Source organism: Saccopteryx bilineata, chromosome 5 (assembly GCF_036850765.1).
Source record: "Saccopteryx bilineata isolate mSacBil1 chromosome 5, mSacBil1_pri_phased_curated, whole genome shotgun sequence".
Classification (NCBI taxonomy): Eukaryota; Metazoa; Chordata; class Mammalia; order Chiroptera; family Emballonuridae; genus Saccopteryx; species Saccopteryx bilineata.
In genome coordinates, this window is record NC_089494.1 from 229,176,639 (window position 1) to 229,193,919 (window position 17,281).

General features: G+C 45.5%; 1 protein-coding gene across 2 annotated transcripts in view; it reads left to right on the forward strand.

Annotated features, from left to right (window-relative positions):
* The window catches only part of USP46 (ubiquitin specific peptidase 46), a 62,857-nt gene extending 45,833 nt beyond the window's left edge, over positions 1–17,024 (forward strand). For both annotated transcript variants that reach the window (XM_066279384.1, XM_066279385.1), the window contains 5 exons: positions 430–506; positions 5,818–5,901; positions 8,269–8,466; positions 11,903–11,981; positions 13,478–17,024. In XM_066279384.1, the coding sequence (XP_066135481.1) occupies positions 430–506; positions 5,818–5,901; positions 8,269–8,466; positions 11,903–11,981; positions 13,478–13,579 (540 nt within the window). In that variant the 3' untranslated portion in view covers positions 13,580–17,024. The remainder of the gene's footprint in view (positions 1–429; positions 507–5,817; positions 5,902–8,268; positions 8,467–11,902; positions 11,982–13,477) is intronic.
* The last annotated feature ends 257 nt before the right edge of the window (positions 17,025–17,281 follow it).

The window sequence follows — 17,281 nt, forward strand, 5'->3', positions numbered from 1 at the left end:
CCCATGCAGTTTGAGTGAGCGGGCACAGGAAAAGGGGAGTGATCTCAAGGGACTGGCAGAAAGCACGGACAACCTAGTGGAAGGTGGTCGCCGGAGCAGTAGGTTTCTAAGTCTTATCTTTTTTCCGTTTTCATTTGTATCATTCTGCCAGTCTGAGCTATACAGATATCTGTCTGATAACCCTGCTGTGGACAGTGGGGGAAATGGATGGAGAAGAAGAGAAATCTGGTTGAGTTTTACTAATTAAAAATTCTGAGTCAGAGCTGGGAGAGAGATATGATTAAGTTGAAAATTTGGAATATACCAAGCCATGTACAACTTTCACTGCAGTTGTGAGTTTTGGTCACCTGTAGGTGTTTAAGGTACTCTGTCTATTGTGTATTGTGTGCCTAATTTTCTCTCTCTCTCTCTTTTTTTTTTTTGCTTCAGGTTAGTAGCAAAGATGAAGATTTTCTTGATCTTTCTGTTGATGTGGAGCAGAACACATCTATTACCCACTGTCTAAGGTAACCTCATGAATTTTAACTAGTCTGAGCTTTTGATCAGGCTAGTAAATAAGTAGGGGAAATAGCCTGTATTTCTTCAGGAAATAATCTTCCTTTCTATTCAACCCATTTAATCCTATTTTCTATTTCTTCTTTTCCAAGAGATTTAAAATAAGTATATGTGGTCTGGAGAAAAGTCCTGCCGAGAAGAGAGAGGATCAAGTGGAAGTGATTAGTCATTAAGTTTAAAAATGGGTTTTTAATCTTTAATACAGATGTAGGCTTCCTTTCCCCAGCCCACACATACGTACACACATAGTGAATTACACGATTAAGTTAATAAGTGCTGTGGATGCCTGCCATTCCTTTCTTTTTTCTAAGCTGATCTATTCTGTTACTGTAAAAATCATGCCCTCTGAGCCAAGAACCAGTGAGGAAGCTGCCTTTTCCTCCGCTTCCAGCATTGCGTGAGCTGGTTCCTGGGTGCAGGTTTCTCCTCATTAGGACTGAGTGGCGGAAGGGGTCTGCAGTGTCAGACCAGTTCCTGCCCGGGGTAACTACAGGCACTGTGTATTTAAATTGTGCTCAGAGTTGCTGTACAGACATGGTTTCCTTCTCCCCTCCTCACTGCCTTCTGCCCTCTCCTCTTTGCAACAAGAGGTTGTGAGAGCTTAGGATTAGCCTGGCCCTGTTCTGGACACTGGAAATAGAGGAGTGAGCGCCAGACACGCCTCTCACAGCGCTTGCAGTCCGTGGGGTCCGCAGACAGTGATCAGTACTTTGAAGGAAATTAAATAGGTATAGAATGGGGGAGCCAGGGTAGACCTAGTGGTCAGGCGGGTCTCCCATTGCTTAGGGCACTGCAGCTCAGAGACATTGAAAAAAGTTTTTTTATAAATTATTTTATTGATTTTTTAGAAAGAAAAAGGCGGGGAGAGAGACAGGAGCATAGATGTGTTCCTGTGTGTGCCCTGACTGGGGATTGAACTGGCACCCTCTGTGCTTCAGGACAGTGCTCTAACCAAATGAGCTGTCCAGCTACGGCCAGAGATACCTGATAGTGTCCTAACAAGGCACTGTTGACTTTTATCAGTAGGAGCAAGGTGACAGAATTGTTCTTTCAGGAGTGCAGGTTACTTGGAACATTATAGAAGATATAGATTAAAGGGCTTGCTGTGGCAGTTGGCTGTAAGAAAGTCACCTTTCAGGGCTAAGGCACCAACTCCAACATGGAAGAGCTTGGTTCGTCCGGGTGTAATGCACTGTGTGAGCTGGGGGCAGATTGTGCTCCCACTTCCCAGGAGTCAGACCCCACTGAGATTGTTTTTAAAGTTTCCCAGGTGATTCTAATGAACAGCCATGGGAACCACTGCTGTAGATTCTAGAACAAAGCTTCGCCACTGGTGCGCCATGGAAAGTGGGTTGCAGGTGCGTATGACCCCCTTGGCTCCTTAGAGACTGGGCAGAGCAGTGGGCAGCCACATCAGTTTCCCGCCGCTCCTTCTGTGTAGTACCGTTTCCTGTGTGGGTCCTGGCATGAAAATGATCAGGAAGCATTGCTTGAGAAATTTTTACTTTTTGAGAGAGAGAGAGAGAGACAGTAAGGGAGAGAAATAGCATCAGCTTGTAGTTGCTTCATTTTAGTTGTTCATTGATTGCTTCTCATATGTGCCCTGACTGGGGGGATGCAAGCCGATCCAGTGACCCCTTCTCAAGCCAGCAGCCTTGGGCTCAACTTAGTGACTTTGGGCTTCATTTTGGGATCATTTTGATGATCCTGCACTCAAGCTGGTGATCCCATGTTCAAGCCAGCGACCCTGCACTCAGTCTGGTTGAGCCTGTGTTCAAGGTTTTTAACCTGGGACCTCAGTGTCCCAGGTTGACGGCTCTATCCACTGTGCCACCACCAGTCAGGCTGTATGAGAATTTTTAAAAATCTGTTTTTTGAGTTATTATGTTGAGTGGAATAATTAAGATTTTAGTTTTTAAAAAATGTATCAAATATAGACATTAACTTGGACATGACAGCTGCCTTTATAGTACATGACCTTCCTGTTCATGAAAATAGTCCTCCATTTTTTTATGGTTTCCTGTATATATTTTCATAAGGTTTTATAGTTTGCTTTCTTTATAAAGGTATGTATTTTATATTAGATTTGTTTGGCCTTGGCTGGTTGTCTCAGTGGTAGAGCCTCAGCCTGGCATATGAATGTCCCAGGTTTGATTCTTGGTCAGGGCACACAGGAGAAGCAACTATCTGCTCCACCCCTCCCCCTTCCCTTTCTTTCTCTCTCTCTCTCTCTCTCTTCCACTCCCACAGCCATGGCTTGGTTGGAGCAAGTTAGCCCCAGGCTCTGAGGAAGGCTCTGTGGCCTTGCCTGAGGCACTGAAAATAGATCAGTTGCCAAGCAACAGAGCAACATCCCCAGATGACAGAACATTGCCCGTTAGGGGGCTTGCTGGGTGGATCCCAGTCAGGGCGCATGCAGGAGTCTGTCTCTCTGCCTCCCCGCTTCTTACTTAAGAAAAAAAAAAAAAAGATTTGTTCCCAAAGTATATTTTTAAATAGTGCTATATTATCACTATGACTCTTTTGAAAGAAGTACTAAGAATTTTGTGCTTTTTTTCTAACCTTGTCTTAGCTTTAGTAATTTATCCTGAGTGTTAGAAAGATGTCTCTACTCTCTCCTTCCCCTTTGATTTTTTTGAAAAGTTTCCGCAACCTTTGTTGCCTGCTTTTGCTCCAGCAGTTATACAAAAGCAGCTGGCAGACCTGGTCTGCCTCAGGGTTTCCTGCTGGGGCCCTCCCCCTTTCCTAACTTGGTCTTATTCCAACTCTTCGTACAGACCCCCTAACGCGTTACCCTGCCTCTCGTGGCAACATGCTTCCGGCCAGCTGGGCCTGGGCAGGCTGGTGGTTATTTGTCAACTGGGTCCTTAAATTAGGTACTGACTTCTGCTATATTTCTGCCTATCTGGTTCTACAAATACTGCAGAAAACTGTCTTTGAGAAGTAAGAGTGAGTAAAACGTGTCCATTCCTGTTCATTGCTCTGCAGCCATGGTTAGTCTGGTTCTCTAGCTGGATAAAGAGGCTTGTCTGTGGTGGGTGGGCCACGGGTGTGACTCTCCACCATCACCCATGCTCACGTTCCCTCTGCCCTGCCCTCACCTCATTCCACTCAGTCATTCCGTGCCCGCCAGGAAGTGTTCATACATCAGTTACTGCACTGCAGAGTCAGCCCACACTCATTCAGCCAAATTAGACTATTATGCACCAAGCACTTGAAATTCAGGGATTGAGTATAATTGCCTTCTAGATTATTTCCTTGCCTTTTGACCCCCTCCAGTTCTTCCGCCGTGGCGCTGCTAGAAGTGGCCTTTTTAAAAAGCACTGTCTGATTCTCTCTCTTTTTTTTTTTTTTTGCTAAAACTGGTGAGTGGTACTTACCAGAGCCTCAGGGGCCATGCCAGCTGCTCAGCAATGGGCCACCCTCACCTGAGAGCCCCTGCTGTGGCGTTCTGTTCTCTGTGTCCCTCTGCAGCCCTTGCCTCTGACCCGCCCTGCGCACTTCCTCTCTGAGAACTGACCTGGTGGGCTCCTTGGGAACACATGGGAACGTCCTGAACTATCCTAACGGGCTCAAGCTCACTTCTCCCTCCCCTGGGCTCTCCCCTGGGCTCTCCCCCGGGCTCTCCCCTGGACTCTGTACACACGCCTGTCTTCGTTCTTTGGTTCAGCCGGCACGCATTAGTGAGTGGTGCCATGCCTCGGGGCTGCTTTCGGTGTGGGGCTGGGTGTGGGGCTGTAGCGGTAGTGAGCACACGGTCACAGCCCAAAAGGGGGAGGCGGGTGGTAAGTGAATGTGAGGATGGATTCAAATAGCGATAAGTGCTCGGAAGGAAACTGGATGGAACTGGGGTAGGAGCTTAGGGGGTCTGGAGGGATAGGCACTGAGGGGCTTTGGAGAGAGTGGGCAGGGGAGTCTTCTCGCAAGAGGTAACATTTCCACTGAGCTCTGAGTGAGTGAAGCCAGCATGGAAACCTCTGGAAAGGAGCAGTTAATGCAGAGACTACAGTGTCTGTGAGTGCCCCGAGGCAGCGGTGGGGCTGGAGCAGAGCAAAGGAAGCCGGCCGGAGCGGAGATGAGGTCAGAGGAGCGGTCACAGGTCTGAAGGTGGCTGGGCTGGCTGCTGTGGCAAGGGGTTTAGATTTTATTCCCACGTGCACTGAGGAACTGTCTGAGGGTTTAGGCAGGGCAGTCAGTCGCCGGAGGTGATTTGTGTTGCACCTGCCCTGAGCACCCAGTGCCGGAACTGGCGCGCCTGCCCGCGTCCCTGGTGGGCTGAGCTGGGACGGCTCTGCGAGTCTCCTTCCCGGGGCTGCTGCTCAGTATTTGGGGATTTAGTGACCAAACAATCCATGTTTTCTTTTGATGAGCTCTGTTTAAGTGGTTGAGTCCTGGGTACCATGTAAATAATAAATAACAGTTTCAATCTAATGAAATTGATCACTCTGGTGCTGGGACACTCCCTGGGCATTGGGAAATGTCACAGACCTTTCCCTGACCCCGGGTGTTACTGTAGTCTGGATGTTCTTTCAGCCTTTGAAGCAGCATCACAGGAATGTTAAATAGATTCTCAGTGACCAGAAACGAATGAAAAGCTGTGACATTTAAAAAAATGGAAACTATAAGTAGGCACTAAGTCAAATACAGATATAACACCACGATGACATTTGTTACCAACAGGAGGCCAACTGAAGTTCATACCATCCGGGTGTGGGGAGGTGAGGAGCAGGGGCCAGTCGGAAGTAGGCGTCTCCTGATCATTCGGGACTTTCTTAGCTCAGTATGAAAGCAGTTGTATATGATTTAAACTTCATTATCCTCACTTTTGTGCTCTTGGGAACATAGACCCCCTGAGGTGTACTGTTTTTTAGTAACTGTACAACAATGCCACCTTGCATTTTATGTGATGACCTTTTTGGACTCAACTTCACGGTGGACGTTTACTACAGTTAGTATTTTTCTGTTATAATTTACATCTCCAATTGACAGGGATTCTCTGTTAAACCCTGAGTTTTTTTTTGTGACTCAACTGGAAACATCTCTGTGTCCCATTAAATACAGCTGTTCTTGAAACTCTCCCATGGTCCAGCCCAGCGGACGTGGTCTAATGGCGTCATAGCTCCTGCTTGTAGGGGGCTCTTTCCTCATCACTTCTTCGCCCACACTCACTTAATAAGTACGCTACAGGTTATAGAGGGATGAAAAATGTGGTGTACCAAGCCCAGTTTGTTCTTTTTAAATGGTAAATATTTTTCTCTGCAGAGACTTCAGCAACACAGAAACACTGTGCAGTGAACAGAAGTACTATTGTGAGACGTGCTGCAGCAAACAGGAGGCCCAGAAAAGGTGCGCGAGGGTGCCGCTCAGGAGGGGGGCGTGGTGTCCGGACGGGCCAGCCCGCGGAGAGCCGTGGGCTCCTAGCCGAGGAGCTGTGGAGAAGTCAGTTACCTTCCTCTCCGGTAATAAAAACTAGGATGAGAGTGCCAACATTGGAGAGTTTTCCATTTGTCTGATTATTTACTCGTTTGTTTATTCATGTATTCATTCAAATAAATTCAAGTTTTATTGAGTGCTGCTATGTGCCTGACACAATGCTGGGTGAACAAGTGGTGATCAAATATAATCACTCCTCTTGGGGATAAAGACATTCTATATGGGGACAGCATGTTACATAACATACAGTAGTAATTAATTAACCTTGTTAGTGTTGCCTAATAATTAGAAGTTCTTATTTAGAAGGTATAAGAGATTGAAAAATGAATATTTAATAGGAAATCAATAGCACATCAGTTACGTGGATACATGATAAGCAAGTTATCAGGTTCTGAACTGATGGAGGACCCAGTGTTGCCCATCTTTCTGTCACCAGCAGGCAGCCAGGTACAGGACAACTCTTGGACAATTTGAGATACTCAGTGATTCCCTGTTATTTCCCCCCAGAAGCCTTGTGAAGACACTGTGAGTTAAATCGACCCTGCCCGTGGTTGTGGAGTACTTCCGGTAACACAGAGATGCTCACTAGTGCCATCTAAGCCTTCAGGGGTCTAGAGCTGAGGATGGACTAGTTTCTCTGCCCAGCCTCCCCGCCCTTCTCCCCCAGACTTCCGCCTCTTTCCTTGCTTCATCTTAACTTACAGAAAAGGTTAGCAATTTTGGCAGGCGGACTGGAGGCGGTAGGTTGTGATCTCTTCCTAGCGGACAGGGGAGTTCGCTTCTGCTCCTGTTCGTATAATCTAAGTCAGTGTAAGGCCAGCCCAGGTCTCTTATGTGGCATGGGGTGTTTTCTCTTCAACCCGGGGGGTCTTCTACATGAAAACGTCATGTGTTCCTGTGAAATACAGGGTTCCCCGTAATTCAGATGTTTTTGCTAATGATGTTATTTGGCTTATTTTTTATGAACAGGGTTTTTAACTTACTAGATTCCCAAATAATATTCTCTTAAAATTTGTCCTTTTCAAATATACATTGAAAATGTACATAAGCTGAACAAAATTTACACTAACTCAGGACATGCTTAGCCTGGGGCCCCTGGGAGGTGATGGAAGAGTCTGTTCTAGCAGTGGTAACCACATAAGCTGTTGTCTTTGTGACTTTTTACCAAAGGATGCTAATGGCTCTAGTGAGAAAAGCTTTCGGTGTTTATGTCAGTTAGGGGTACTGCACCAAACAGAACAGTTCCTTTCCTGTGCTTTCTCAAAGCCAGTGTACTCAGGTACAGGGACGAGCTTAGAGCAGAAAGCAGCATTGCCCAAACCTGGCCACAGAAAACCCCACGTCGGTAACATCTCCAGTGCTCTCATGAGCCCAGTTTGGGAAATGGGGCCCTCAGCCAACCCTTGCATTTTAATTAATGAGGAAATTGAATCAGAGAAAGGAAATGACTTGCCCACGAGCACAAAAGGCATGAGAGTGAACCTGGTGTGTTTGGGGGTTTTTTTGTTTGTTTTTTCTTTTTGGTTTCTGAAAGAAACAGAGGGACAGGCAGAAAGGGAGAGAGATGAGAAGCATCACCTCATGGTTGTGGCATTTATTTTAGTTGTTCATTGATTGCTTTCTCATACATGCCTTGGCCAGGGGGCCTCCAGCTGAGCCAGTGACCCCTTGCTCAAGCCAGCAACCTTGGGCTCAAGTCAGTGACCATGGAGTCATGTCTATGATCCCACACTGAAGCCGTTGGCCTGGGGTTTTGAACTTGGGTCCTCGGCATCCCAGGTCAACAGTCTACCCACCGCGCCACCACCTGGTCAAGTGCGTTTGGTTTCTTGATGCCAGCAGCTCGCAGTGTCTGAACATCCCACTGGTTCTCAGACCTGGAAGTCCAGACACATTCTTCTTTTCCCAAAAGCTGTCACCCCTCCCCCGTGTTATCCAGGAAGGGTGGGGAGAGGATTGTCCAAGTGCTGTTCCCCCCTGGGAAGCAGAGGGCAGTGACAGAGACCAATTGCAATCCTATTTTTATTGGTACTGAAATTCTGTAATGTCTCCTTTGACCAACTCAGACCACTGTTGCATTCTTCTTTGCTAACTGTGCTGCAGTTAGCCGAGGGTGCAGGGTACGTCTGCTCTGCGTAAGCGAGCATACTTGCCGTCTTGGGAGTAGTTTGGTTATTTGCAGTTGGTTAGACCCATCCTGAGCTCCATGTGTGCAGGCAGTGGTGGATTCTGTGTCCCTAACAGGAGTCAAGTACAACTGATTTCCTCATGGTCTCTTAGGATGAGAGTGAAGAAGCTGCCCATGATTTTGGCTCTGCACCTAAAGCGGTTCAAGTACATGGAGCAGCTGCACAGGTACACCAAGCTGTCTTACCGTGTGGTCTTCCCGCTGGAGCTCCGGCTCTTCAACACCTCCAGCGACGCCGTGAACCTGGACCGCATGTACGACCTGGTCGCTGTGGTGGTTCACTGTGGCAGGTAAGGGCCAGCGGGCAGCGGGGTGCGCGGGAGAAGTGCGAGGGTCGCCCCTAGGCCGAACTAGCTCACCTGGGCCTTTCCCGAGCTGTGAGGCTCCGTAACAGTGCGACTTTTGGGGATCTCTTCCAAGTCCTTCCAAGTTTATGTATCACCTCAAAATAAATATAAAAAATAAAAATAAACGGCAATATAATAAGATAATCTGAATGTCTGTCAGGGAAATAATACATCTCCATTGGTTATAAATAATGCTTGGTAGGAGTTTGAAATAACATGGCAGATATGATTTTAATTTTAAAAAAAGCCAAGTTACATACCATGTGACTTCATAAGTATTTTAAAATGTATGGATAAAGACTAGAAGTGGTAGATCAGAGTTAATAATTTTTTGGCATTTTAAATGATTAAAAGTGTACTCTTAAAAAATATTCTTTATGCACATTTTCAGTCTTTGCCCAACATTCTGTAAGAAGTACATAATCAAAGAAGAGAGGGTAAGAGAGAGAAGACCCCCAGATACACGAGAGCAAAGTGTTTTTCTGAAAATCCTTTGATCAAATACTTTTATTCCACAATTTGGAGGAAGGTCTAAATATGGAAAAGCCTGTTTGTTGTGAATTCACCTCTTGTTATCAGTTGCTCAGCCGAGGTCAGGTTTATGTTCCCTTCCTGGGTGGGCACGCTTTGCCCTGCCCTCGCAGGTTTGGGGTCGGCCATGCCTCAGAGCGGGTGTCTTTTCCTCTCCATCTGCTGGGATTGGATCGTGGTGAATGGACCATTACCAAGAGGTTCACGGCTCAACGTGGAGGAATGGAATGATGTACAAGGGTGGATGGTGCCGGGAACTGAACTCCACATCTTAAGCACCCATTTTGTCCTTTGCGTGTTAACTTTAAGTTGCTAGTAAGTTACATTTATCGGCCAGGTATAAGCCAGCTTTGTGTGTTCCCTGAGGAATAAATAGTTCTGACGGTTATTCTTTTTTTTTTTTTTTGACAGAGACAGTGTCAGAAAGAGGGACAGATAGGGACGGACAGACAGGAAGGAAGAGAGATGAGAAACATCAATTCTTCGTTGTGGCACCTTAGTTGTTCATTGTTGCTTCTCATATGTGCCTTGACCAGGGGTCTACAGCCAAGCCAGTGACCCCTTGCTCAAGCTGGCAACCTTGGGCTTTAAGCCAGTGACCTTTGGGCTTAAGCCAGTGTGACCTTTGGGCTCAAGCCAGTGACTCCACGTTCAAGCTGGTGAGCCAGTGCTCAATATGGATGAGCCCGTGCTCAAGCCAGTGACCTCAAGGTTTCGAACCTGCGTCCTCCACTTTCCACGTTCTGTCCACTGCACCACCACCTGTTCAAGCCTGATAGTTATTCTTTTAAAGACGTAGGGAGTCCAGTGATTGGGGAGCTAGCCAGGAACACTGGGTGGGACCCCAGCAGTGGGGAGGAGGAGTTTTTGGAGAAGCAGAGCCTGGAAAGCATTGTGGCTACAGCGGGCAGTGTGACAGGTAATGGGGCAAACTCTCGTGTGTGTTGGGGATGCATGGGTTTTCAGTATGGATCTCTGTGTGTGCCAACTCATCTCTGAAAATACTGGTGAGGACAAGGCAGAGACCCATTTCGGGGACTGGGTGATGAGCGAGAGGTTGGGTTTTGGAACAGTCAGCTTCTGGGGACACAAGGTCAGAGCGGCCCTGGCAGTGAGGATGCGTTGGCGTTGAGCCATGCATGCTGCTCACCAGGATTCTTTAAATTCTTCCACACTAGAGGGACAAGTGTTCCGATCCATAAGCAGGGCTGGCGGGGCCCTGGGAAGCTCTGGCATTAGGGATCCGAGCCCCTTCCTACTCTGTGCCAAGATCTCCTGGTCCGCACTGGCACTGGGTGCACGGCCTCACTCACTGATTTCTACTGCAAGTGTATTTTGAACCCTGGTTCCCTGGGTTTCAGGGCAGGATCTGAAGGTACAGCAATGAACGAGACACAGAGGGCACTGCCCTCTTAAAGCCGAAGATCTAGTGGGAAAGGTAATGCACAAGTAAACAGCAACCTGCCGCAGCCAAAACAAACAGACCGCTGCAAAGCGACCTATGGTTTTGATTCATGCTATGAGGATTGAAGGGGCGAGGAGAGAGCCAGGGGAGGGTCCTCTTCAGGGGAAGTGATCTGCAAAGATTTATCTAGGAAGGTGACATTTTAGCTGTGGCCTCAGGGAGGGCTTGGGTCAAGAATGCAGACATTGGGGGAGGATCTTTTCAGGCAGTGACAGCAAGTGCAAAGGCAGGACAAGAGAAGGGTGAGGTGAGTGAGAACAGAAAAAGCCAGTGGGCTGGCGCTCAGAGGGAGGGGTAGAGTGGGTGGATGAGGCTGAAGAGAGGCAGGAACAAACCATGTGGGTCATCTTGTATTTAAAGAATGCAAACAAAGGAAAATTAAGCTTTGCAGCTTTATTGGTACATTGAAAAACAAAACTCTTAATTTAGGTTTAAAATCCTCTCATTTGTGCACATCTAACTGTACCGTACTAGCTGTTTTGTTGTTCTTTCTACTTATTGTGTAATATAAACATTTTTAATTTTAGTCCTTGTTATTATACATTGTATGCTAACATCTTTCTGAAAATCAAATCAGATCATATCATTGCTCAGAATTTCCCCGTGTCTTCTTGGCTCACGTACAGCAAAGTCCCAGATATTATCCATGATACCCCCTTCCCTCTCTGGCCCCCTGCCTGCCACCCTCCCTGGGTCACTGGGCTGTGGCCTCCTTGCCGGTCTGTGAAAACAGCCAGAGCTATACTTGCAAGACCTTTGCACTTGCTGACCCCTGTTCCTGAAACTTCCATCTACTAGTCCCATGTCTTGTCTTGTCCCCCCAGTCATCTCCTTCCTAGAAATTTGCTTCTGCTCAATGTCACCGTATCGGAGAGGCCTCCTTTCATCACTGTATGAGGGAGAACACCTTCCCTCTGCGCTCACTGTGCATCACTCTACTTGACTCTTCGTGGCACTTATCACCACTGGACACTGATTTTAGTGTGTGTATTGCCTTTTCAACCCCATCTCCACCCCCAAATGAACTTAGTTATGTCCACTGTGTGCTGCCCCTGACAGCCACACCAGGATCTGGCACACTGCAGGTATATAGTGATTCTTAGTATTTGTTGAATATGAAGGTCTGTTTTCCCCCAGTGGATTGTGAGTCCTTAGGAGACGGATGCCTTGTTCATCTTTGCATTCTCTTGTGCCCAGCACAGTGCCGGCACCTGGCCTTTCTTTATACACCGGTCCAGCGAATGTGGCCACAGACCTCACCTATGCCAAGTGTTCTGCCCTGATAGTTTTTTTCTAGTGAATCACTGCTTATAAAGAACTACATAGAGTTTATAAAGAGATAAATGTTAGTTAACTTCGTTACTTTTGTTTGTTCTTTTCCAGCGGTCCTAATCGTGGGCATTATATTACGATAGTGAAAAGTCATGGCTTCTGGCTTTTGTTTGATGATGACATTGTAGAGGTTAGTATGCAGAGTGCTCTCCAGTTGCGGTAGGGTGGGGGTGGCATTTTGGAGAATGTGAAGGTGAAATAGACCTGTTTCTCATAATCTGACCTTAAAACAACGTCCATTTCTATCAAAACTAAATTCTACGCCTTCCCATTTTCTCTGGAAAGGGAGAAGGGGTGTAATCGTGGACTCATTAATACTATGTTCTTGTTAACTGATCAGCTATAGACATGGGATCTTTATGGCTCCATCAATCAGACTTACATATGAGTTCTGTTCCCCAACGTGAACAAAGCCCTCTATAGTATAGACCCCTGGTCGGCAAACCGTGGCTTGTGAGCCACATGCGGCTTTTTGGCCCTTTGAGTGTGGCTCTTCCACAAAATGCCACGTACGGGCGCTACCTCAATAAGGAATGTACCTACCTATATAATTTAAGTTTAAAAAATTTGGCTCTCAAAAGAAATTTCAGTCATTGTACTATTGATATTTTTGGCTCTGTTGACTAATGAGTTTGCCGACCGCTGGTATAGACCAACTAATAAACTTTGAAGTTCTATTAAAATTTACTATTATACCAAATTTTTCTTGGATTGGTTCTTATTAAAATATTATTTTTCATTCTGTTGGACCTGGAAATCTTATATCACACCCTAGTATCCCATGTGGTGATTTGTTGAAAAGGAGTACTCAGTGGAAAGAATTCCACGCTCAAGGACAAGATCTCAGTTAGCCCAGGGGTGAAAGGGCAGGGAGTGGAAGAATCAAGGTTCTCCAGAACCCTCAGTTGACTGAAAGACAGAAGTCCTGGCTTCTCCAGAAGCTTCCCAGATATGGCTGCTGACCAATTGGAGGGTGGCTTTCTTCCCCAGTGACTTGCCACTTATGTATTCGTGCCCTGCTGCCACGGCTGTGGCATTGCCAGTTTGTTTGTTTGTTTTTTGTTTGTTTGTTTTTTTTTTCCATTTTTTTTTTGTTTGTTTTTTCTGAAGCTGGAAACAGGGAGAGACAGTCAGACAGACTCCCGCATGCGCCCGACCGGGATCCACCCGGCACGCCCACCAGGGGCGATGCTCTGCCCACCAGGGGGCGATGCTCTGCCCATCCTGGGCGTCGCCATGTTGTGACCAGAGCCACTCTAGCGCCTGAGGCAGAGGCCACAGAGCCATCCCCAGCGCCTGGGCCATCTTTGCTCCAATGGAGCCTCGGCTGCGGGAGGGGAGGAGAGAGACAGAGAGGAAAGCGCGGCGGAGGGGTGGAGAAGCAAATGGGCGCTTCTCCTGTGTGCCCTGGCCGGAATCGAACCCGGGTCCTCCGCACGCTAGGCCGACGCTCTACCGCTGAGCCAACCGGCCAGGGCCAGCCAGTTTGTTTTTGAAAGTTCCTAGTTGTGATTTTATCGCCAGTAGTATTTTTTACATTTTTCTTGTGCATTCTGTCAGTTTTTATGTCCTTCTCCCAGTAAACATGTTAAACATGTATATTGTTTTATTTCTCTTTTATTGCAGAAAATAGATGCCCAAGCTATTGAAGAATTCTATGGCCTGACGTCAGATATATCAAAAAACTCAGAATCTGGATATATTTTATTCTATCAGTCAAGAGAATAACTTAAAGAACTGTGGGACTAACTCAATGGGGGGAAATGTTCAAAGCACGTTCCCTGGTTCTCTGCAGACTTTCTCCTTTCCGGCCGCTGATGGTATCACTCCGAGTCTCAATGGTTCGGCTGTGTTAGACTTTCTCTCCCTTTGTTTTTTTTTAATCCATGCAGCACTATTCGTGGTTTTATTTTAGTCTGAGGTAGAGTTAACTGCAATCAGGTTGTAGTAAGATTTATATGAATAACAGTTGCTAATTTTAGGACTGGGTCAATGCGCCACTGGCTGTGTCTGGCTGGATTAGAATGACATCCTAGAATGTCTGCAGTCTATTCTGGGTCTCTGCTGAACTTCCTAAATGGTTTCCAGGGTCTCCTTTCAATACATTCCTTTAACTGGTCCCCGGAAACATTGCTACCCGTTTTGAGCTTCTCTGCCTCTTCCAGGACAGAAGAATTGGGTAGACGTTCACCTTTAGGGCTGCAACGATAGCTTTAAGTTTGTACAGGTGAAATTGTTTAAAAGTGAGTAACCTCAGATACTAAAACCATCCTCCAGGTAGGACAGGGTGAAGAGCTGCTTGTGTGCCCCGGGGCTGTGCTCACCTGTTAGAATTCCCCGGGGCAGGGCAGGTGGGGAGCTCAGGGCAGGCAAAGCCTAGAGGAGGTAGCTTTTGTGGGGAGTAAAAAGTTACTTTACTTATCTTTCTACCAAAACCACATTTCAGGAAAATAACTCTTTGCTGTTTGTTTTTAGTGACACTTTGTTCGGTAAGGTCCTGTGAGTTGTATCTGTCCTGTACCTGGCGCTGCTGAGCTTTCCAGGGTCCCTTTCCAGATCTGCTGGTGTTCCGCCGTCAGTGGTGGCAGGGCCGGGACTGCACGGCGGCTGTCCCCGGCGCAGCGCTCCTTAGCCGGTCAGAACCAGCACCATCCTTGATCCGGAAGAACGAAGGCACTGCACCTTGACCACCGTCAAGCCGCGCTGTGTGGCTGTTCACTTTTAAACATTTCAGTCTGTTTACTGAGGCCCTGGCCAGTCCCGGGCCAGCATGGAGCCTTCCCCAGTCGGATGAGAGGGATGATGCGAGTTAGCCGGGCGTGAAGGTGGGCGGAGGGAGTGACGGCGGGAGGGCGGAAGGAACCAATTGGCTCAGGCTCCGAGAATGCTTGGCAAAGAGGAGTTTTTTGGAAGAACCTCATCTCACCATAGTTACTTTTACTTTTTTCACTTTTGTTATATATGTATTTATTAGATCATTTGCGAATTGGTACCTTTATTAAAAGGGTCGATGTGGTGTTTTGCCGTTGAGCTGGTTTTTGGTTTCCTACAAATACTATGAGTCATAGACCTTCCTTTGGGAAGCCCGTTGACTTCCATACACTATAATAAACTGTGAACACGTTCTTTACCTAATAAATCAGCTAACAAACATGGCGAACGTTTGGCATAATGTGAACTAAAACAAAATGAAAACTTTAGTGACCATTTTGCAGTAATTAAGGAGCATAGCACTTTATCTAGACAAAAACTGGATTTCTTATCTTGGAAATATCTTGAACTGTTTACTGCTCAGAACTTAAATATCGGCATGCCAACACTTCATTTGTTCATGCTTGAAGTGAAATGTTTTGCTTTTCACTGGAGAATTCAAAACAGGGTGATCTTCACGTTATTGATTCATACGAGTGACAAAAATATACCTTGCCTTACTTAGAGGCAAATTCATATTTATAAATATTTTGTCTGTTTTTTCCTCCATGAAACATATGCAGTAATCACTTACTGGAAAGGTGAGTTTTTATTGTTTTTAAGGAGAGACACTTTCCACTCGAAGGTGATTGTTATAGGGGACTGTTTGTACTATATATAACCCGTATATTTGACTGCAGGTTGCAAAGTTTAAAAAAATGATGGTGATATCTAATATATTTGGAACTGATTCATGAGAAACACTATTAAAATTATCTTTGAAATGACTCTTGAAGCTAATTTATTAGAAAAAAAAATGTTTCCTTTGGAAGCCTGTATAAGTAATATCTAAATGCAAAGTCATAGATTCAGTATTTTTTTTCTTTTATGTACCAAGGATTTTTTTCCAGTGACTTTACTGAAGTCATTCCTTTTCATAGGAAGGCTTAGTTAAAATTTAGTAGCCGTGGATAGTTTCAGAATAAAAACATAGTAAGTATAGAAGGTGATACAAAGACATTAAAGTACATGTGTGATGCAGGAAAAGAAGTTTGGGGAAAGACCAGAATGCCCTTCCTCTCCAACACTCCATCAGTTTTTTAAACTTTAGAGCTATCTGGTAGTCTCTTCCCCTTCCTCTCCACTTAATGAAACAGACAGCAGGCAGCTACATTTCCCCCGGTCGTTTCACTTCATATGAAGACAGGAGCATGCACACACTTTCTCACTTCATCCCTCGTTCGTCACGCAGAGCAGAGACCGGTGCGGTATACGTGGGACCGTTCTGAGGTCAGTGGGGCACAGGCTGGGCAGCCCTCCCGCACACGGCCAGGCTCATTGTGTCCTTTTCTGGCGGGAGTAAAGCCTGCTGTGGTTTTTCTTTCTTTTTTAACTACTGGGTGTTTTAAAATAAGTTACAGTGTTTTACACTTAAAAAAGAGAAGAAGTATTTGCTTATCGGTTACTTACTAGTTTAACATCTAGATTATGGTACAGTATGCTAAAAATAAGTCATTTGTTTAAAGGTAAATTTTGATAAAATGCTGACATCAGTCATGGTGTGTTGGTGCATTTTCCACTCTGAAGCTGCACGGAGTGCCTAATGTGAAGAGAGCCGAGGAACGACACAGAAGGTGTGGCTCGAATAGGAGCCAGTCATATTTGGTTTTATAGCCTGGTATATTTTGGATTTCAGATGAAATGGGGGGGGCGGTGACAGAAATGGTCCCTATATGTTTATTTTCATGGATACCCTTAGTTTCATGGGCATGCCTGACAATGGACTGCATTCTAACTGGAGCATAGGGCTTATTTTAGATATTGGAGTGTAGCTTTGTTACAGATGGATTTTATCTTTAAACATTGCATTTGATTAACTTTGTATATTCATGTGTATTATAATATCATGCACTAAATATTTTGCCTTTGTTTGCTATCAGATGGTCAAGGCATTTATCGGCACTGTTGTGATTCACTCATGTAAATGGCATGGGTCAGGGAAAATGACTTCCTACTTTTATGCCTAATTAAATTTTCTGTTTTCCAGTATTACATTAATTTGTTTTGGGCTTCCATTTCTGTGTAACCAAAATAGTTACTGTATGTGTGTGGCATTCATATGACTTTGTTGCTAAAAAAAAAAATAGTTTTTATTTAAAATAATCTATACCTTGGTTTTTAAAAATGTAACCAATTCAAGCACTTTAAGCAATAATGTCAATCTTGTGAAATTTCAATCAGTTTAACACCCTGCCTCTAAAAATTGTTTGCAAAAAGTAAAAAAGAAAGAATAAATAAATAAATAAAATAGGAATTCCCTTCCTGGAGAATCATATCCAGGTAATGTTACACACCTGGACTTAAAATCCTTATAAAAATGTGAGTCCCTGGTAAGTCGTCTCTAGGTAATTATTCCAGACTGAATTTCAAAGCAGTGGAAATGTGAAGTATGTTCTGGTCATTGTAATATATCAAAGCTGTCAAGGCTGACAAAGCCAATGTTCTGAGGACAACTTACTA